The sequence below is a fragment of the Microtus oregoni genome, unplaced genomic scaffold (genome assembly GCF_018167655.1).
Source record: "Microtus oregoni isolate MIOR12 unplaced genomic scaffold, Mior012 000013F_ref0000133, whole genome shotgun sequence".
Classification (NCBI taxonomy): Eukaryota; Metazoa; Chordata; class Mammalia; order Rodentia; family Cricetidae; genus Microtus; species Microtus oregoni.
In genome coordinates, this window is record NW_024543072.1 from 19246245 (window position 1) to 19268998 (window position 22754).

At 36.7% G+C, this 22754-nt stretch overlaps 1 protein-coding gene across 1 annotated transcript in view; it reads right to left on the minus strand.

Annotated features, from left to right (window-relative positions):
- The window catches only part of Znf385d (zinc finger protein 385D), a 910681-nt gene that overhangs the window by 685758 nt on the left and 202169 nt on the right, over positions 1 to 22754 (minus strand). The window contains exon 2 of the mRNA XM_041662856.1: positions 15207 to 15425. Within this exon, the coding sequence (XP_041518790.1) occupies positions 15207 to 15425 (219 nt within the window). The remainder of the gene's footprint in view (positions 1 to 15206; positions 15426 to 22754) is intronic.

The window sequence follows — 22754 nt, forward strand, 5'->3', positions numbered from 1 at the left end:
TATGAAAATGTCTATAACAGGTTGTAGGTGCATTTGTTTGGAATATAATTTTATGACCCGTCAACTTGAGGTAATGTTTATACTTGATGTTAAGGTGTGTCTTTTGGATGCAGCAGAAGCATTTATTCCATTTTTATATTCATTCTCTTAGTCTGTGCCTTTTCATTGCTACTGATGTTGAGAGATATATCAATGATTGTTGATTGCTGTTACTTTGTTGATGCTGTTAATTTGATAGTAGTAGTGCTTGTGTGTGCATGTGTATGACTGTGAGAGAGAAAAAGACTTCTTTTTCTCTTGCTAATCAATAAATGTCTATTCTTTATGTTTTCATGGTTGTAGTTACATTCTTTAGGTTGCAGTTTTGTTTCTAGTGCCTATGTAAGGCTGAATTTGTAGATAGGTCTTGCTTAAATTTGGTCTTATTTTCTCTATCTATGGTGACTCAAAGCTTTGCTGGATATCATAGCCTGGTTTGGGATCCATGGTCTATTGAGAGTCTAAAGCAGATCTTTCCCAGATCTTCTGGCTTTTTGAGTCTCTATTGAGATATCAGGTGTAATTCTAATAGATAAGCCTTTATATGTCACTTGGTCTTTTCTCTTGCAGTTTGTACCATTCTCTCTTTGTTTTGTATATCTAATCTTTTGATTATTATTTACTATATAGATTTTCTTTTCTGATACAATTTCTTTTGTGTCCTAACCTCTTTTTGTACCTTTATAAGCATCTCTTTCTTTGATTTTTCTTTCATGATTTTGCTGAAAATATTTTCTCAGACTTGAACTGGGATATTTCTCTTTCTTTTGTCCTGTTATTTTTAAATTTAGTCTTTTCATAGTTTACCAGAATTTAGGGATGTGTTCTGTCATCTTCTTTGACTGAGGCATCCATTTCCTCACATGTATCTTCAAAACCTGGGGTTCTCTATTCTGTCTCTTGCATTCTATTGGAGAGGCTTGCCTCCACAGTTCCTGTTTGAATTCCTAAATTTTTCATATCCAGAATTTTTCATCTTGGGTTTTCTTTTTTAATTCTATTTCCATTTTCAGGTTTTGAACACCTTTGTTCATTTCCCTCTACTGTTTGCATTTTCCTGGATTTCTCTAAGGTGTTTATTCATTTTCTTCTGGCATATTGGTGTTCGTCTGCAGCTCTAGAGATGAAAATAGGAATTAGATCTTTAGTAGCAGAGTGAAAGGTAAAGATCTGCAGTCAGCCTACTAGCTTCTCTTTCAGGAGTGCCCTGTGTGTTAGGGAATTCCTACTATCGTTGGAGCCTGGTATAAAGCAATGAGTGAGGTTAGGAGGGGAAGGTCTGTGGGAAGGTCAGGAGAGGAAGGCTGCAATGAGTGTTCTTTTGTAGAACTAAAGATGTGACTAAGGGATTGGATTTGGAGGAGAGGAGGGAGTATTGGAGGCCTTCAGTTAGCTAACCTTTTTTCTATGGCTTGTTTAGCTAGTGCATTCCACAGAACGTCTGCTGATTTCATGGGCTGGAGGAAATAAGTCTCAAGGAGATCTTTGTGATCCATTAGTGGATGGGGTCAGAGAGAAAAGGGAGGCAGACATGTAGAAACAGGAAGACGTTGAGACTTGGATTGTCACATTAATCTAAACTATTTGGGGCTAAATGATGACAAACTTTACAGACAGCATCATTGGGTAGCAGCTACTCAGCAGAAGGGTGGTGAGAGGAGAACATGTTTCTCAGATACAAAAGGACTTAGCACTAGAAGGAAACTTGTAAAACATTCAAGCCTATCTAAGTGACACCTCTATTTCTGACAGGATCCTTTCTTTGCTCATTGAATTATTATGGGGTTTTGTTGAAAATGATTGATTGTTCCACTTTTGTTGTGCTCAACATTCAAGCTCTTCTTAACTAGTGCTTTCACTAAAAGCAGAGCCTATTTTTTAACTCGGTCTTTGTAGGAATTTATTGTATAATATATGTGACCCTTCTAGTTTCACTTCCAACTAAGCAGTGCTTCCCAGTTTTTGTTTAATTTTCCTGCTTACTGTTTTATCATGGCTGACTGTTGTTTCTTGAGAGCTTTCCCTATTCTGAAAGGAAATGGAGAGGTGATAGGTTTGGGGGAGAGGGATGTAGGGATAACTAGGAGGAGAATCTGTGGTCAGGATGTATTATATGAGAGAGCAAACTATTTTCAATAATAACAATTATAATAATAACATAAAGAAGTCAATCTCCCTTATATTCGGAAATAAAGGTCAGATTTTTTGGCATGTGTACTAACATCTGATGTGGAACACAAAGCAAAAGCACAAAGTGGAGTAGGCACACTGAAGCTCTGAGCAAAAGCATGCATGCATGAAGTCAGAATGTGAGTGAATAAGTAGTTTATGTTCAGTACATATCCTGGAGCTATTCCTACGGACTGCCTACAGTGGTCCCATCTGTGAGGACTAAGGACTGTACTTATGCTCGGGTTTTAGTAGCCATCAATCAATGAAGAATTCCTCAGGGAACAGAACAGATGAATGAGGTCGGTGACATTAGATACTTGCTTCCAAGTGCTAATACTGCAGGACACATTTTCTCTAGAAACTGTCATCTTTACAAGAATTCTTCCTCAGTTTCTCCCTTTTAGCCTTCCATGAAGAGTGATAATGAACCCTCATAAGAAACACTCAAGAACGCCATATTAGTTTTTACCTCAGGGTCATGAATAATGAACTTGACAATGAATACATTTGGAGATGCAGAGGTCCACATAATAAGTTTGGTTACATTTTGCATGTGCTTTACAAAAAAATCAGAAGAGTTAAAACAAGTACAAATCTAGAAAAGAAGTTTCTACATGTGAATTTCTGTAATGGTCTCTATCTGTGATAAGAAGAAGCTTATCTGATGATGGACGGGTTAGATATGCTCATCATGGATATAAGGAAAAGTCTTGAGAATGTTCTTATAGGTAATACTGATGCTGCAAAGGCTTAGTAGTAGGTTCTCCTTTAGGCTCCATGGCCTCATCAGCTGTGGAACTTTTGTCAGGTTTACAGTACCAGGCATCAGATTCTACCTACTGAGGAGGCTCTTAATCTGATTAGGTAGCCATTGGTTACTTCTAATATATAAGTGTCATTCTTTTACCTTGAGGAATATCTTTCCAGTTATTTTGGTCACTGTTGTGGTTAATAGGCCATATATCCCAGTAGGAATAGCATCTTCTATACAAGACAGTAAAGTTGCACCCACAGAAGCTCAACAAACAACATGGTAGCTTAAGCAAAATTACTGACAATTGCAACACCTGCTGACATGCCAGTGTGGATGGGGAAGAATCTAATGAAGACCCACTCAAAAATGAAGTGCTACTAGCAATTGATGGCTAGTGAGTGAAGGAAAATTGGTCTTCTCCAGGAATAAGACATCTGATATATTATCTGATCCCAATTTGTCAGTCCTAAACACACACACACACACACACACACAGACACACACACGAAGAAACATAGACTCAGCAGTTAAAATAATATGTAACAATACCTTGATTATCATTCACATGTCCTTTCTAATCCTTAACAACAACAAAAGTCTTTGCAAGCAACAAATGTTATTTAATAAATAGCCATGAACAATCAAGCTATAGCTGAATCTACAAGTGCACTTCTGAAGGAATATGTATGCGTGAAAGCCAAGTTATTACCAATGAATTCTTTGAATAAAAGCAACCACACATCTATCTTATTGAATGAAAGTTATATTTTATGCTTTTCACATAGATATTTTGTTTATTCTTCATTACCACTGTTAACCACAGCTCTCCCTTGGTGGATATAGAGTTGAAGAGGAGAGTACCACAAAGTCCTCAAGCTACCTTCCTTCATCTGACTGTAAGCATGCTGTCTAAAAATTGCTCTGAGGATTTCCCATTTTCTTTCTTCATTGAGCGAGTGCAACTTGGGCTCAGCATAGCCATGGTTTATAAACCGTCCACTTGGATACAGGATTTGTTTATCCTTGCTTCATTTTGTTTTTGATACAGAGTCTCACTTAGTCCTGCCTGACCTCAAAGTGTAGTGTTGTGGAATATTAATTTAAGATGAGTTACATTCATTTATGTTGTGGAATATTTGTTTAATGATGCAAAGATGTGTTACATGTGCTTGATTAAATAAAATTAACCTGGGGTCAGGAGGCTGAGCCAGCAACTAGCTGACAGGAAGTGGGAGTGAGGAACCATAGGTAGTTAGGATTCTTAGGTAGGAGTTAAGCAGAAAGATGCTCAATTTCTTTGGGAGACTTGAGCTAGGGGAGAAGGTTAGCTACTTGCTAATCTGCCTCTCTGTATGATCAAAATTTCTCCTCAACCTTTAAATCCAGAGTTCTATAGAGAGATAGAGATCTAAGTAAAGTTCCCTTTAGTGGTGGTGATAGAGTCAGTGCCTGAGGGAAGAGAATTCCTGCCTGGCTATGGACAGTGAAGTCTAACCTATACTCTGAATTGTGGAGTTGTAATTGCCAATTAGGAGAGCAGTTGCTTAAGGGACAGTTAGTGAATTTAATGAAAAACAACAGTGTAAAATTCTGTTTTACAGTGTGATTCTAGTTTTCTTTTCGGTGCAACCTTCCTAATCTAAAGTATTCTTTCCATTCATTCTAAATAAAAGCATAGCACTCAAAGCCTGCTGTAGAACAAGACTTAACAAATAGGATTCCAGTTGTACAGTGTGCACTATATTTAGTATACAATGATTTCATTTAAGGGAACCCAACTGAGTTATTTTCTGTGCTTCATAATTGTGTCTTTAGTCATGCATGCTAAGTGGTCAAATTCAAACCCACAAGAGAACAGAGTAAAGCATCTGGGAAAGTTTTAAACTCTGTAGAGTCTGTTCAAGTATGTCTTGTTGTAAAGAGGAGTGGCGGGCTGCATCCTGCCACCCGGCTAGCTTACACCCGAAATAATTACACAGAAACTGTATTCATTTAAACACTGCCTGGCCCATTATATCTAGCTTCTTATTGGCTAACTCTCACATCTTGAATAAACCAGTTCCATTAATGTGTATTGCCACTTGACTGTGGCTTACCAGCATGAGTCTAAACAGTGTCCATCTCAGCCAGGAGGATCATCGTGTCTGCCACAATGTCTTGTTCTTTCTTCCCCAGGAACCATCACTTCAAATGCAACCCTGTTGCTTAAAAGATAGAACCACCTACTAAGACCACCTATCTACTCCTGCTAAACTACAGAATGTAATTGTCAAATATTTCTTAGACAATCAATAAAAGAGTCAGAGTTTAGACTGAATACTATTTAAACAAAGTATAAATACTTCAAAATTCTAGTTGGTGTCATCTATCTTGCTAAACACTAAGAATCCACGTGTAATAACAGACAGGGAAATCTGACTCCCCTCACACTGGCCCTACATGCAGGCAAAATACCAATGGAGATAAAATAAAAATAATAACATTATTAAAAATAAAACACTTTAAAAAGGAGTTCATGTGAATATGCTTGAGTGTGTGTGTGTGTGTGTGTGTGTGTTTGTCTGTGTGTGTGTGTTTAAATGAGTAGAAACAAATTTAGCCTCAGAAGAGCAATTGCTTTTGACAATTAAACCTGACAGGTTTACTTTGTAAAAAAAGCGCGAACCATCTAGGTAGTTTTACCATCGAAATCTTCACAGTTATCTGTCTGATGGACCTGTTTCAACATTTGCAGAATCCAGCAATTCTTTGTGTATCCCACTGAATTGATGTCTTTAGTGGGGAATGAGTATGTAGGTTTAAGCACTTCTGGCTACTCTCCATATTCTTTTAGAGTAGTGTTAAATCACTCCATACATAAAATGGATAAATGTTACAACTCAAGGATGGAGATATGATGACTCCGTAGAGTCCCAGATGGCTGTCTTTATACATTTTTTGATGTTGCTAAGAAGATAGCATTCAGTGGGAGCAAAGGGGGTCACAGGCTAGATCCTCTCTTCTTGTGGGGGTCCAGGACTAGCACTGAGAGCATCATCTCAGGGTGGCTGGAAATATATAATACATATCAGGATGAGAGAACCAATTAGCCATCAAATGGAACTTACCCTTTGAAAGCAATCATGTTTTCTTTTGAGTAATAGAAAATTCGAAACTAAAGCTCATAACTTACTCAAAATTTGAGCATCATAAAAATCAGCATTTGTTGTGCATCAAAGAGATTAGTAGAAATGAGTTAAGAGGCTGAAACTAAGGGGCCAAGCAGTGTTTAAAAGAAAAAAAAAGATGATAAAACATTAGGGAACCACAATGAAAACAAAATGCATTTTTGCATAATTTGGGTTAATTTAATTTTAGCATTTTTCATTTTGATCACAGATGGAAGTTTGAACACAGGCATACTTCTTACATTAGCTCTTCGGTGTGTCACACACTGATGTGGGTGATGATACTATGGCTCACCAGTGTGTCACACACTGATGTGGGTGATGATACTATGACTCAGCAGTGTGTCACACGGTGATGTGGGTGATGATACTCACTATGGCTCGGGATGGTGTCACACACTGGTTCACTGATGATACTCACTATGGCTCTTCGGTGTGTCACATGCTTATGTGGGTGATGATACTCACTATGGCACTGGAGGTTGTCCTACACTGATCTGAGTGATGGCATTTATTAGGGTTCTTCAGTGTGTTACACACTAATGCAAGTGAGCACCATTGAGTAAGACACTGCATTAGTAAATAAAACCCCAGAAGAGACCACTGAGAAGTCACAAATGTACTGGCAAGTTCCATTGGTTTATTGATAGTCTACAAAAGCATAAACAGTCCTTGAAGATCAAAAGGTAAGACAAATTTATATATAAATGATAGGTCTGTGCTACAAATTCAGGGCTGGAGGTACTAGAAGGTTCTGGGACTGTTGTGTTTTCAATAACAATCGGTATTGCAGAAAACGCAAATCTTATAAATTGGAGTTCCCTGACACCTTAACGCCATCTGGGGTAATCAATGTGAAAGACAAGTAAGCGGTGCGTGACAATAGAAATGACAAATGCACTTAGCTATTCTGCTAAGTGAAGTACAATTGAATGTGAAGAGGGTATATGAACTAGAAATACCCTAGATTTACATGGAAAGGAACAACGAGCAGCAAGACACTGACTGTAGATAAAACTGAATTATTCGATAGCAGTTACAGACAAAAATAGAAAATTAGGATTGACAACATAAGTCAAATATGACAATGAATACGGGACTATAATAAAGCTAGGTTAGTGTGTTGCTCGGTCCTTTAAGCTAGCATTGGCAACCAGCTTACCCAAGGTGAGCACAGATGGCTGAATGAAGTTAATTGGGCACAAAAGTTTTACACATCTCAAAAGTTGTGACTTTCATTATATGTGTTTCAAAGTGTTTTCACAGATGACAGATATTTTTATTACAATATTTAATTTTATTTTAGGTAAATTTTCTCTTGATATTTTAATACTGCATTTTATACTTGATTATAAAGATTTTCTACTGCATATTATGTTACAGGACTAAGAAAATACAAATGTGAGTAGAAAGTCTACATTTAATCAGAAATCTAAACTCTTAACCTCTTTTGGTACTTTCATAATTTTTTATATTCTTTTAGTTGAATACAGGAAGTGTGTTTGTGTGAAGAACAAAGCATGCATGGCAGGTATAGGTAACTTTGGAGAGCTGCTTCTCTCTCTTTCCACTATTTGACTTTCATGGGTCAAATTTGAATCATCAGGCTTGGCAGTGAGGATCTTTACGTGATGAATCATCTGGCCAACCAATAATTCTAAATTACATATCATAAAAATCTGTGCTGAACAAGCATTATTATGTCACAGTATAGAGTATGTTTATAAGACTATGCATTTTATATTTTTCACTCATATTTATCGTGTACTTGATGAATTGTTGCTAGAAATTTAGTATTCCTGATTAAGATAAATTTACTTTTGTTCATTTGAGCACAGCATAAATTGATAATGTAATATTTATAATAAAAAAATCACAAGTTGCAAAATTCATGAGTCAAATTATGAACTCAGAACCTTTTGTAAAGAGGTTTCCTTATTGTAATTCCTACGATCTGAAGGTTTCATGAGCTGTGACCCACAGGGCTTCTGAAAATTGACAGTCAACATACTCAGTTAACTTTTAACTCTAGAACTCCCAATGGCCACTCGGGAGGTTTCATCTTACCTCATCGCAAATAGTTTGTGCTAAAAGAAAAGATACACACATTTCTGAAGTGATATAAGATGTGCAGAGGAAATTAGCAAAGTTTCTATTTATGTGATTTTGTTTCTGCTCGAGATGTTTTAGCAGTTGAGTTGTTGATGAAAATTTAAAGGAATCATCAGTTCTTTGTAACAATTTAGGTTAAGTTATTTCAGAAATGACATAAACTAAACAGCATGTGGAAATACCCAAATATACATCCCAATTCTGATGATAATGAGATGGGTTCTGCATATCATTAACATACAGTCATCAGCATTTCTAAAGATAAATGAAAACACTGGCAAATCTCAGTCCTTTGGATCCTGGCTACATAATTTGTGAAACAGGTGTAATTGTACTTATTTTTGATGCCCGTTTACTGGAACTCCATAGATGATGTTTACGAAATATCCAGAGAAATTGATTCTAGTCCTTTTCTCATTCCTTTGCACTTTTGATGTTGAAGACATCAAACAGAAACCAACTATAGGGAAACTATTTAACTGTTTTTGGTATTGTGCACATTGTTAAAACTGAGATCCACTTGTGGGTTCCCAGATAGACTCTTGTGATACAGAAGCTGAAAGGATTTTCTGGGGGCAAAGCAGGGTAAGAAAGGCAGGAGGCAGCCAGGGCCTCAGCAAAGGGTAAGGTCACTGTGTCATTATTTCATCAAGACACCAGACAATCTGGCAGGCAGGCCTTTCAGAGATGCTCTCCCAGTGCTGAAGTAAAAGACTACAACTTTGTACCACAGTCGTAACCATGTATTGGATATGGGATGCTCCAGCTTGGAAGGGGCGTGTCCCAGCTGATGGGGACTATTCTCAAGAAGGGCCTACAGCTCTCTCAATTTGACAGAAGGAATCATGGAGGCTGAGGATGCTGCTGTACAATCTGTGAGGAACACACGATCAGTTTTAATTTGGTTTTACCCAAAGTTCTTCACTATCAGGCACCGCAAAGAAGTCTCGCTTTGACTCCCGCATGCCAGCTAGTTTTTCTCTGTGTTAGAAGATAATTTTCCCTAATAAACAAGATGACATGGGAAGTGTTATCCTTTGTTCACAAACACAGAAGACACATTTTAGATCACATGCTCTCTAGTAATTTTTACTGTATTTTATAGAGAACATATGTCCATAATTATATAATATCTTCATATATATATAGATACATATTTTTAAAATTTTATTCACAGTTCTTCCTATCACCATTGGCCCTTTCATTCAGTAACTGATGCAACCAGATGCAGAGATCCATAACCAAGTACCAGGTCAAGCTCCAGAAATCCAGTAGAAGAGAGGGAGAAAGGAAGACATGTACATGGTATCTTATAATCATTCAAGACTAAATGACACTTTTCCTTTATAAATACCTAAAGGAATACTGGCCATAACTTGAATGTCTATTATTTTATTTGGACCATAAGACATAGTCAATTAAACCAAACACTCAAATTATGTAAGTATGTATGTACATATGCATCTATCTATCTACCTATGTATTATATATATTACATATAGATACACACACATATATGTGTGTATATATGGATGGATTCAGGTAATATTCCTATGACACATTTTTTTATGCCACAGTATATTTAGTACTCTTCTTTTTGAAATCTAAACTAAAGTTTATCTAAAGATGGAAGAAGTTTGCAATGGTTATATTTAAAACATGGAAGGGAAGAATAAAATTATTTTATACCCCTCTAGAAAATATAATATGGTATTCTGTTATTAATAATGTAAAGGACTGGTTCTGTAGATATGTCTCTGCATCTAAAAATAAAAAGAAAGGGTACTGTTCTTAGAGAGGCCCTGGTTTCAGTTCCCAGTGCCTGCGCTGAGCAGCTCGAAATGCTTGTAACTGTAGGGGATCCAACACCATCTTCATGTCTCTGTGGGTATCCGACACATGCAAGAGCACATACCCACACACACTTACAATGTAAGGAAAGATAAATATTTGTTAAAAGGTGTAGTAGTTAAGCACATGCATAAATCCATGTCTGTATAAAAAATGAGTAACCATTACTAGATATGTCAGGTTCATAGAATGCCCTTTCTTATTCCCAACAAGGCTAAAAGGTACATTTTTACAGTTGGAGGAATGGGGGCATGTGTAAAAGATCTGTTTCTGTGCTAATGCAAAACAGTAGCTTACTTGTCATGGTGATATAAAAGGCTAGGGCTCTCTTTCTTTAGAAAAGGATTTAGGACTGTCTGGTACAACCTAGCACCCAAGGTGGCAGTGTTGCAGGAAAACACAGGTTCTGGATACTTTTCACTTAAATATATTAATCCATCCTTCTTTTATCCTATTCCTATATCCCCCTTTTTCTTTTTAGAATGAGATTCCTGAATATAATCTCCTTTGTTCAGCTTTTTTCCTGACCATTATCCATGACAACTTGTAACCAATCCTCTAAACAATGACAAACATTCATAATTTATCTTTGGGAATGTGAGTGTACTTCTCTAGATTACTTCCTGTTGACTATGGGGTGCTGATAATCTTTGGGGGATTCTTAGAAAATTTAGGATTATGGTCAAATCCTCACTAAAGTATTCTGTGAGACTGCATCATCTCAGTGAGCAACTTTGAAGCTATTCTGGATGTAGAATTCAGAGGAAATTTCAACAGAGAGGTTCTGAAATGTTGGATCATCTGGGCCATCCACTCACAACAGAGAATTTTCAGAGGGTCTATCATGATCAAATCTGATTTTTTTAAATCCAGACTGAATCCATATCCTCTCATTTCTTATGGAAATGACAGCAGAAATTCTTTCCCAAAGTAACATTTTTTTTGACTTAAATCTTGAAGTCTAGATATTTTTAAAGTATACAAGTTGGTTTAAAAAATCTAGCAACTTTCATAATCAAATATCTCTTATCATTTGTTCACTAGTAGTCAAAAAACTTAAAGACAACACAATGACATACAGTATCCAGATTCTATGTATTTCCCATCTTTACATGGCTTATTATAATTTTTATGATTCCATTTTTTAAAGGACTTTTTCACCCTTTTTCCTTTCTCTCCCAAGCCTACATATATTTTTTTCAACACACTATAACCCATTTACCCATTTAGCAGGGATTTTTTTTTTTTGTATGAATCTGTCTTTACTGCGTATCTCCATCTTTAGCTGACACATGAGTCTTTAAACTACTAAGTAGTGGCTTTGGTGGCTGGCTCTACCCCATTCCTTTGTTCCTTGACAGGCTAGTCTTATGGTGGTGGTATATTTACTTCCACTTCTGGGAGTCATGTTTATTACCCCAAATTTGGTGTAGTTTCTAGATCCATGCCACTCCCAAGGAGCATGCAGCCTACTGCTCACAAACCCCATTCAAATGCAGGACTTCTCAAAAGAGCTGTCCCTGCTGCCAGCATGAACCAGGAAGTCACTTTTTAAAGGAACCATGTCTTTGCTTGCTGCCAGCAAACAGAACCTATCAGCAAAAAGATAATTACTAGGAAGCTGTGCTTGACTCCCATTTTTGTATGTTTAGAATCCTTTAAGCTTTGTTAGGTCTTATGTGGAAATTTCAGCCACACATTGGAACGCCATATGTAAGCAGACATTTCTTTCTTGACTGCCTGTTCTCAAATAACCAACAGCCGCTTTCCAAATAATTGACTTGGAGGCTTAATATAAATTATAAATGTTTGGCCGGTATCTCAGACTTCTTACTAATTAGCTCTTACATTTTAAGTTAACTAATATTCCTTATTTATATTGTCTCATGTGGCAGTACTTTTATTAGCATGGTACTTTCATGTCCTGCTCCCTCTTCATAGTGCTGGCGACTACTGATCCATCCTTCTTCTTTCCATCATCCTTAGTTTGGTCACCTAACCTCTACTTCCATCCTGGCTACTGGCCAATCAGCAACTTATTAAATCAGTTCATGTGACATATATTTACAGTGTACAAGAGGATTATTGTACAGCAAACACAGTTGTTCTTTTAAGACTTTGCAAATTAGGATAAATTGATTATTATTTGCAGCTAGAAATCTTGCTGATGTTGCAATTTTCTTAGGAGGAAGCTCCAGGGCTGAACTTCACTGAGATCTGAACTCTATTGAGTGGTTATTATAACCTGCTCCTTCAATATAAACCTATTCCATGGACTAGAGTCCATACAAACTTATAATTAATGACAAAAAGCATTTCAGTGCTTTTTGTTCCACATCAAGTTACACCTCTGTGTTATTTATTGTATTTACAATATACACTTTAGTTACAATTTCCTCAGTAACAGACCCTGCCTAAGGACAGCCTTGCCATACTTTCATAGACAATGAAACACACACTGTTGCCTTGAAAAGCTTTTCCAATTATTTAAGTCCTTGAAACTTGGATATAATACTTGCTGCTCTCATATTCATGGGTACCTTCCTTTTAAGGGTAATTTCAGATCAAATGAGTGGGACTTGGCTCTCCTAGAGCTCCAATGAATCATCGTTGTGTCCCCTCCCCCCCCCCCAGTGGTCAACATAGTAACCTAAAATGCTTTAAACAGTAACTAGCTTAAGAGAAACTTCAGTATTCCTCATTGTCCGCTATGAGGAATACTGAAGTTTCTCTTAAGCTAGTTACTGTTTAAAGCATTTTAGGTTACTATGTTGACCACTGGGGGGGGGGGAGGGGACACAACGATGATTCATTGGAGCTCTAGGAGAGCCAAGTCCCACTCATTTGATCTGAAATTACCCTTAAAAGGAAGGTACCCATGAATATGAGAGCAGCAAGTATTATATCCAAGTTTCAACACGTACTGGCTTTGTGGGAGCCTAGGCAGTTTGGATGCTCACCTTACGAGACCTGGATAGAGGTGGGCAGTCCTTGGGCTTCCCACAGGTCAGGGAACCCTGATTGCTCTTCGAGCAGATGAGGGAGGGGGAATTGATCGGGGGAGGGGGAGGGAAATGGGAAGCGGTTGTGGGGACGAGGCAGAAATCCTTAATAAATAAATAAATAAAAAAAAATAAAAAATAAAAAAAAAAAAAAAATAACTGCCATAAAGCAAATCTTAATGAACACAAAATAATTTTAAGTAATTAAATAAATATTTATAATATTAGTTTAAATAAAAAAAAAAAAAAAAAAAAAAAAAAACAAAAAAAAAAAAAAAAAGAGAAACTTCAGTTGGTGTATAGCATTTGATTAAGGTATTCGGAGGAATACAATAGAATTTCAATTTCTCTGTTCTTTCAGAAATAATTTCTCCATTTGAACAGAGAATATCACAGTACTTCTCAATATTAATTTGGAGAAACAGTAGATCCTAGAAGTACAGATATTTATGTGAAGAGAAGATGCTCTGATTGCTGGTTTGAACAAGTAATAGATATCTTCTCCTCAGCATTAAAGTCAGTCAATGTCACTGCTAATTTCCATATCTACATAATAAGGAACTGATTATTCTTCAAGCTGGTTGGGAGGATATTAACATATACTTTTAAAGCCTTTAGTTCAAACTAACACATAATAAGAGCACTGTTGTGATTATTATAAATATCAAACTTGAGCAAATCCATGCATTGTGTTATAGTTTGAAAATCTTTGGCCTCTTTTTGTAGCAGGATCTAGTTTGGGTAATAAATCAGGTATGTTGGTGCCTTAGTTGTTTCTACTGTACTAGCTGCTATTTATCCTAAAGAAGTGTGACTGTCAAGGCAGGAGGATAAAACACAGCAGCCCACACCAGCCCCCCTAATAATACTGAAAAACCATCAGTCTGGGATTGAATTCTGTCATTTAGGGGAATATTGGTTGACCTAGAAGTTGATGCTAAATAGCACATTCTTCCTAAGCAATATTAAGCAAAGACCTCAGTATGTACATTTTCAACCATCATGTTAGTATATTGCTTTCTAGGTTCAGGCTATGTTCTTTACTAGAGTTCAGTTTTTAAGTTCTGTTTTTTATATATTCTTCACAAACAACATCACTGATAAACTGATATCCATTTGAAAGAAAAATCTGAAATTCTTTCCAATGAAATATTCTAGCATGAGAACATATAGGCATATGCATGGACAGAAACACACAAACTTAGGCATGACACAGTTGAAGGAGATGCTATTTTCCAAATGTTCCCTTGTTTAGACCTACCAAAAATGTACTGCAGAATGACATCTTTATGATATCCAATAACTACACACATTGAGATTCAGCCTTATGGTCAGAAAAACTTCTTATTCCACTGACCAAACATGAAATATCTGATTATATGCAACATTACAATTATCTCTGTAGTTATTACACTTTAGTTCTTTAAAGTACCCCCTACAAAAGTCAGTCCGTTTCTTTCTGCTTCTTCTTATTTGCTAATAAACTTGCATCTGCTTTTCAGAGTATTTAATTTTTAGAAACGAGTTTTCATACAATCAGAACCTACTTAAAAATAACAGTGACAAATAGTCCAACAAACTGCTAATGCCACTACAAATCTCAACAACATACTTACTGAATTAAACACCTCTTTGGGAAGAAATATGTTAACCTACATAATTTACAATCATACTAGTCAACAGGATACAACATATCTGTCTCCTCAAGTGCTTAAAACCCCATTCTTTCATGTGCATCCTGAAAGAACATCCATTTGCACCCATTTCTATCAAAAGCAAACATAAAGAATTCCTGTCATCATACGCATCATAAAGGAACATCCATCTGTCAATCTATCTATATCAAAAGTAAACATCATAAAAACTGCATCAATGCTTTTCAAATTCTAGAAACTCCCTGGGCTAACAATCTCATACAGCCACAAAATACAATGTTTTTCCACTTACAGGGAGAAATTGTTCAGCTTACGGCACTGTACTAACCATTTTTTAAAATAATTTTCTCTTGATTTTAAATAAGAGCCTGTTCTCTTCTTCCGTCTTCACATATGCAGACACACACCAGAAACTGATGATATAAAATTAACCACATACTTTGACGAATCTTACCATTGCCGTTCTTCAGTGTGCCATTGGTCAGCTGTTTCAGTCTCTTCTGGTGAGATTTGCCATTGTAGTGGATTTGTGCTTGAGCAGCCGAATTCAGTTGAATGTTACACACACTGCACAAGGTGAAGTTCGAGTGTTTCTTTTCCCTTCCTGGTTTCTCTTCAAACTCATCAGGCATTAATTCAACCTCACTCTCTCCATCTTGGGCACTTGTGAAATCTGGAGGAAGAGATAGACGAGCAGATTAAGATTTTTCAATCCCCAGTGCTTTTCGAACTAGGCATCAAATAATGGGGGCTCTGGAAGTCTGAGAATTAAAACTTCCCACTTCTTCCCACTTTAGTAGGTGGCATTAATAATTCACAAGGGGGTGTGGTGGAGGCTGCCCTTCTAGGAGAATATAGACAACAATCATTAGACCACGACAATGTGTTTGGTACATAACACTTGTCATTTCATTTGACTGCCATTAACAGTGGAAGAGATATTTTCAGGTTTCCAATTCCATAACAGAGGAAGCTAAGTGGTGGTTAAACAACTTGTTTAAGGTCACACAAATAATGAGCAAAATGTAGTCAAAATAAATATGCACTTTAGCTATAAGTCAGAAAGTAACTCTGATCATTGTATTCTTTAGGATGCACACATATATTGGGTATTCTTCTTTTGATTAGGTGAAATAAAATTCCTTTTATTTTGGTCAGGCCTGAGGACACAGACATGAAGCCCTAGCCATTGAATGTGTTATCACAGGGGATAGTAAGTTCAAAATCAACCAGGACAATACATTGTGATGACCTTTCATTTTTTTTTTTTTTTTTTTAGGAAGTAAAAGGAAGGCTAGAGATGTTGTTAGATGACAGGTCTACTACTTGCTGTGCTTGATGCTGGAGTTAAATCTCTACCTCCAATTACAACTTTCTTTTAAGCAAACAAGATAGCCTCAGGCTCAGAACTATATAACCACAGTGCAATAATATGCAACTGATCTGTGATGATCTTGCAAAGCATTTGGTACTCCTGGTTACAATTTCAGTTGGTTAAAGACTGGGATAGTTAAGTGACTATAGCATCTTCTATTTACTCTTCTTTTTCAAGTCATTTGAAATCTGTGTTCTTGTTACAAGGAACTCAGCAGAATCCTCATGCTCTAGCTGTGGTCTTTACATACCCTTTGCACGGATTCTTTAATGAGTCTATTCATGGTGTTAAAAATGCAGGCAATGACTGTAGTCATGAATTGTCCCTACAAATCTCTATTGCATGTTTATGTCTGCTTATTTTATTCTCTAATCCACCAATATTACCTAGTGTGAATGTGGGTTTGGGATTATCCATTGGAGACTGGCAGGCATAGCAGAAAGTGCACAACTAAAGACAGGGACATTCCTGTTGGCGGGGGCTACTTGTTTGTTTCCTGGCCACCCAGACACAAAATATATACACAGAAACTGTATTGATTGCGATACTGTTTGGCCAATAGCTTAAGTGTATTTCTAGCTAGCTCTTACATCTTAAATTAACCAATTTATATTAATCTGTGTATTGCCACATGATTGTGGTCTACTGGTAAATTTCTATCCAGTTTCCTGAATCTGTCTCCTGCAGTAGTTACATGGCTTCTCACTGACTCTACCTACTTTCTCCCAGCATTCAGTTTAGTTTTCCTGTCTAGCTCTATTCTGCCCTGTAACAGGTCAAAGTAGCATTTTTATTCATTAACCAATAAAAGCAACACATATACAGAAGGACATCTCACATTACTTTTCCTCCATCAGAATCTATTAATAGTTACAAATTCCAAGGTAAACTTTACAGCTCTATGAATTCTTTCCCTTTCCTGAATTGATAAGTTAATAGGGCTGATCTTTGTGGTCCCAGAGCAGGTAACTACAGTTGTTGTGAGTTAATGATTACAATATTTGTATGAAGTGTAGCTAATGGTGTCCTTTCTTCTATTTATTACATATTTTCCTCTCCCACAGTGTTCTATGAGCAATAAAAAGGGTGGTATAAATTATTTTTTAAATGTTGGTTCCTATGCTTTTTCGGTCACAGTCCAGCTGGCCTTGGTGAGCTCCCAGTAGATCAGCTCCACTGTCTCAGTGGGTGGGTGCACGCCTCGTGGTCCCGACTTCTTTGCTCATGTTCTCCCTCCTTCTGTTCCTCATTGGGACCTTGGGAGCTCAGTCCAGTGCTCCAGTGTGGGTCTCTGTCTCTATCTCTATCCATCACCAGATGAAGGTTCTATGATGATATGCAAGATATTCGTCAGTATTGCTCTAGGATAGGGACATTTCAGGTTCCCAATCCTCAGCTGCCCAATAAAACCAGACTCTCTGAACATGGCGAACAATGAGGGCTGATGAGACGCCAAGGACAATGGCACGGGGTTTTGATCCTACTTAATGTGCTGGCTTTGTGGGAGCCTAGCCAGTTTGGATGTTCACCTTCCTAGATATGGACGGAGGGGGGAGGACCTAGGACTTACCACAGGGCAGGGAACCGGACTGCTCTGTGGACTGGAGAGGGAGGGGGATAGGAGTGGGGGGAGGGAGAGAAGGGTGGGAGGAGGGGGAGAAGGGTGGGAGGAGGGGGAGGGAAATGGGAGGCTGGGAGGAGGTGGAAATTTGTTTTTTGTTTATGTTTTTTTTCTTCTTTTTTCAATAAAAAAAAAATTTAAAAAAAATGTTGGTTCCTTATTTTCTGTATCTTAGACACCTATGCCCTAGCATTTACCGCAGTTAATTATAAGGGCTGTTTTGTCTGATTGAGGTCGGGACCTGTTTGTATCTTTTGTGACAGCAGAGGTATTTAGTAGGAAGTTTCAACTTATGCTGGTTTTACTGACCAGTAGCAATCCATTACATGCATCAGTCTCCAACCTTCCCATACCTCAAGTAGTTAGCCAGGAAGAGAGTAGGAAGCATTGGTCACCCCTCCTTCCATAGGATGGGTTTTTAATCCATTCATATTGCACTCCACAACTGTCAAGCCACCATTGCAGAAGTGGACATATTTTATTTTCAAAATGACTTCTTTTTTTATTTTTATTTTTTTGAGTTTTACTGAGCTCTACATTTTTCTCTACTCCTGTCTCTGCCTGTCCCCTCCCCTCTTCAACCCCCCCCCCCCAAGATCTCCATGCTCCTAATTTACTCAGGAGCCCTTGTCTTTTTCTACTTCCCATGTAGGTTAGATCTATATAAGTCTCTCTTAGTGTCCTCATGATTGTCTAGGTTCTCTGGGATTGTGGTTTATGGGCTGGTTTTCTTTGTTTTATGTTTAAAAACCACCTATGAGTGAGTAAATGTGATAATTGTCTTTCTCTGTCTGGGTTACCTCACTCAAAAATAATGTTTTCTAGCTCCATTTATTTTCCTGCAAAATTCAAGATGTCCCCTTTGTCCCAGTTAGTCCTCTACCTATTCTGATCCCCGTATCCTCAACTCACGCACTGCCTAAATAATTTACATCAACCGTATTCCGTCTCTATACTCTCTACCTAGTTTCTACTATTCCTACTTCCTTAATGTAATACAGCCCACTGTTTTGTTCCTCACTTCTTAGCTTGTTCAGGTACTCTTGCACAAGAGTCAAAGCTAGGCTCCTGTGAGAGAGAGCAGGAGGTGTTTGCATTTGGGGGCTTTTGTTGCTCCGCCCACAGTAATAGTGCAAATTTCAACCATTTCCCTGCAAGTTTCATAATTTGCTTTTTCTTAATAGACAAACATTCTTACATTTTGTATATGTGCCACATCTTCACTATCTATTCATCAATCAACAGGTATCTAAAGTGCCTCCATTCCCTTCTATTTTGAAGGACAGCTATGGACACAAATTTGCAGGCATTCTGCATGCAAAGTTTTTATATACTCATTTATTTAAAATATTTTAACCTATGTCATTTTATATTGTTTATAAAATTTTTGAAATCAAAATGTTACATCATTTTCCTCTTCACTTTCCCTCCTCCAACCCTTCCTATGTGCCCACCTTGCTTCCTCTTTCAAATTCTTTTTTCCTAATTGTGTTATCAATATATTCCTATATATAAATACATCCTGGTCAGTTTATATCCATTACTTATATGTATATGGCTTGGGGCTGACCACTTGGTATTGGATAATCAATTGGGGGGACTCTTCCCAAAGAAGATGATTTCTCCTTCTGTCAGTATTTCTTGATTGCCCACAGTTTTTTGTCTAAGATTGGGCTCCATGTGAGTGCTCCATTATTAAAAAGGATACATTATTTTTCTTACTTAGGAAACTCCATTAAAATAACATTAATATTTTAATTGTAAAGATTATATTATGTAAAACAACCCATAGTTTTTTTAAAAAATGATGTCACTATTTTTGTTAAATCCATTATACTAACATACTAGCTTTTCTTTTAAAGATAATTTAAATGTTTACCAATATCATAGTTAGAATATGTAAAAATTCTTTTACGTTGATTTAAACCTTTTAACCCTTATATCTTAAGCATTATTCAGAAATGGAAAGACTAAATAATTTATGGTTTCCCTATTAATATATTACACACATATTAAAAAGAGAACACAAACAGGATATGGGGAGTCACTTCCACAGTCCTAGCACTTCAGAAGCTGAGGCAGGAGAACCATTGTGAGTTTCATAGAGTGGCCTATACTTCACAGAAATAGAAAAAAAGAATGTAAAAGACTTTTAACACCAGATTTTATGTTTTAATCTAAGGAATGTTAACAAGCCACTTAAAACTATGAAGAACACTAGAGATGATGACTCTAGCAACATTTGCTTTGTGATACTTGTAATATTAGGTGATATTTGGTGACAATTTGATATTTGGTGAGATCATAATTGGCTTTTTTTCTTTAGTTTTTCTGTATTTGTTTAATGTTGCATGGTAACCACTTGCTAATTTATCAAGAAAAAAATAAATCAATGTCTATCAAAGAAATTTAACAGAAAGGGTACTTATATCATGCAAACAAATAGCTCAAGGTTTTGAATGCCCTGGTGAGAACTTGTGACACAACGTTTTGCTAAATAAATTCACGTTCAGAAGGAAACACTATCTTCCTTGGTTCTCATTGCTACCTAGTCACATAAAATAGGATTATCTGCCAACACCTCAGTGGGGATGAAAATCCAAGGAAGGCTTTTCTGCTTGTACAGGAAAGTGTAGTCAGCAGCAGACAGCGTAAGTGTGTTTGGTGAATAGCTCCTCTTTATCCTGATGGAAACCACCCTAAATAGTCACAAGGACTAGCTCTAAAGCAGTGTCTGTTGTTTGGCAAATAAACCAAGATTTCTGCATGGAAAGTGTTCTCATCAATAGCACCAGAGTTAACTTACACAGCTAATAGCTCAGGCTTCACTATTCCATTCATAACTAGTTGTTCCCTTGTTCTGTGATCTGCTACCAGATCTTGGTATTGAGATACCAAGAATCTCTATCATCTTATGTGATGTAATACCACATGAAAAGAGAATAAAAGGCAGGTGCTAAAAACATTATAGATGTATTCTGAGAACTTCTACAAATTACCTGCAATATCATAAAATTGTAAGTGGCAGGCAGAACATACAATAACCTTGTTTTTTATGGTTCTTAACATGGCAAAATTAAGAAAATAAATTCCAAGGGATTTGTAAAGCTAGACCACATTTCATCTACTTATGTCTCTCATAAGTAGCAGTGGCAGCAACTCAATATTAAGAATTTCTTTTTAAGGCTCAGTCTTAAATTAAAACTTCAACAGCCATGTTGTTCAAATGAAAAAATAAATAAAATTTGATCTAGAGATACTTCATGGTGAAATTCTACAAGCCTGTGTGGTAGTAGCCAAAAATTTAGCAGAGAATAGAATTTACAAGGACATTTCACAAACAGTTAAAACTCTAAGTTTTAACAGATGAGAGACTTTGGCTCTTCCAAGGTCAATTAGAGGAAATAAAATCATGTCAAAATATTCAAATACAAGAAAGAGCGGCTTAAAGAAATTGTCCTTCTGAGCAGTAGGAATTCCTTGTGGAATCAATTTTATAATGAAAATTTTTGTTACTTGCTTTATTGTTGGGGAAGTAATCCCTTGTGAAGAAAGGACAGCCATGGATACAGTCTCAGAGGGCTTGGACAATTTAAAACTTCCCTTGACTGATTAAATATAACAGAAGATTTTTTAAAAGTGGAAACTATTTGCAAGGACTCAGTTCTAGAACTGCAACAGCATTTAGTTTTGAAGAGGCTATTCAAGAAGACTTTAAAATTAGAATAATGGCACATAAATCATGAAGGCGTGTCTATCAAGTGAAATGAAAAAAATGCAACACCACCAACGGTTGCGTTTCACATGGAGTACAATTCCCAGTGGCAGCCACGTCACCACTGGGCTTCCAAGACTTTTTTTGCAAGAACTCAGAAGAGGCAGGAACATCTGTCAAGGGCTGGAAGGCAGCTGGAGGACTGGCAGAGATGCTCTCAAGGCACCCATGTGGGATCCAATCACAATGAACAAAACTAAGGGGTGAAATGATGCAAGCCAGTATATCTAAGTCTTGTCCTCATGCCATTCATGGAATACAAAATGAGGAATTAATTATGATTTAGTTCTTCTTTATATTAGGATGTTCAAGTGGCCTCTATACTCATATATTTATGTTTGTGTGTACTCTATATATACTGTAAGAAACCAAACAAAACATGTTACTAGTGTGTTCTCTTCAAATTTAAGTGTGATTTTTTTTTTAAAAAGCGTATTTTCTCTGAGATATATAACATATACAACCAATTTGTGGAATTTTACCTCTATTGCTAATATAATGTCACAATAGTGTTCGTGTCTTACTACCATAATTACAAATTGCCCACAATGGCATGACATACCAACACAGAAGCTACTTTGCATTGAAATTATTCCCCACTAGAGAGCAGTGTAAATTTAAGAATTAAAACTGCAGAACTCAGAAATTTCCTAAACACAAGGCATGAAAATAGCATTATTCTGCTTCTTAATAACTAATGAATAATATAGTTGTAAGATATTATTCAATGTCAATTTTATATACATCATCATACGTACACATAAGCATGTGTATATGGTATGGCTAATGAGGTACAATCTCATCAAAATACAGCTTGAAAAAAAATCAGACATCAAAGAGAAATTGGAGAAAAGGCACAGAAGAGTAGGTGATTGGTATCATTTGTCAAGGGTCAGCATAACTTCCTTATTATTAGCAATCATTGCTTTCAACTGTTTCCTATTAAAACTAGCACTTTGAAACCTCAGAAGTATAATCATTATAATTTGATATATCTTACTTTCATCATGAGAAACATTATCAGTGAGTACATAAGATAAATCAAGGCCAACAAACTATATTTCATGTGTAGATTACAACCCATTAAATTTAATGAAGTAAAATTTATGACTGCTGATATAGTCACAGACTTGACAGGATGTGGAAACTCCTACTGATCATTCAAGAATTCACCCACAAAATGACAACCTTAAAAGGTTCCTTAAAAGGAAGATAAACTGGAAAGCCTCTT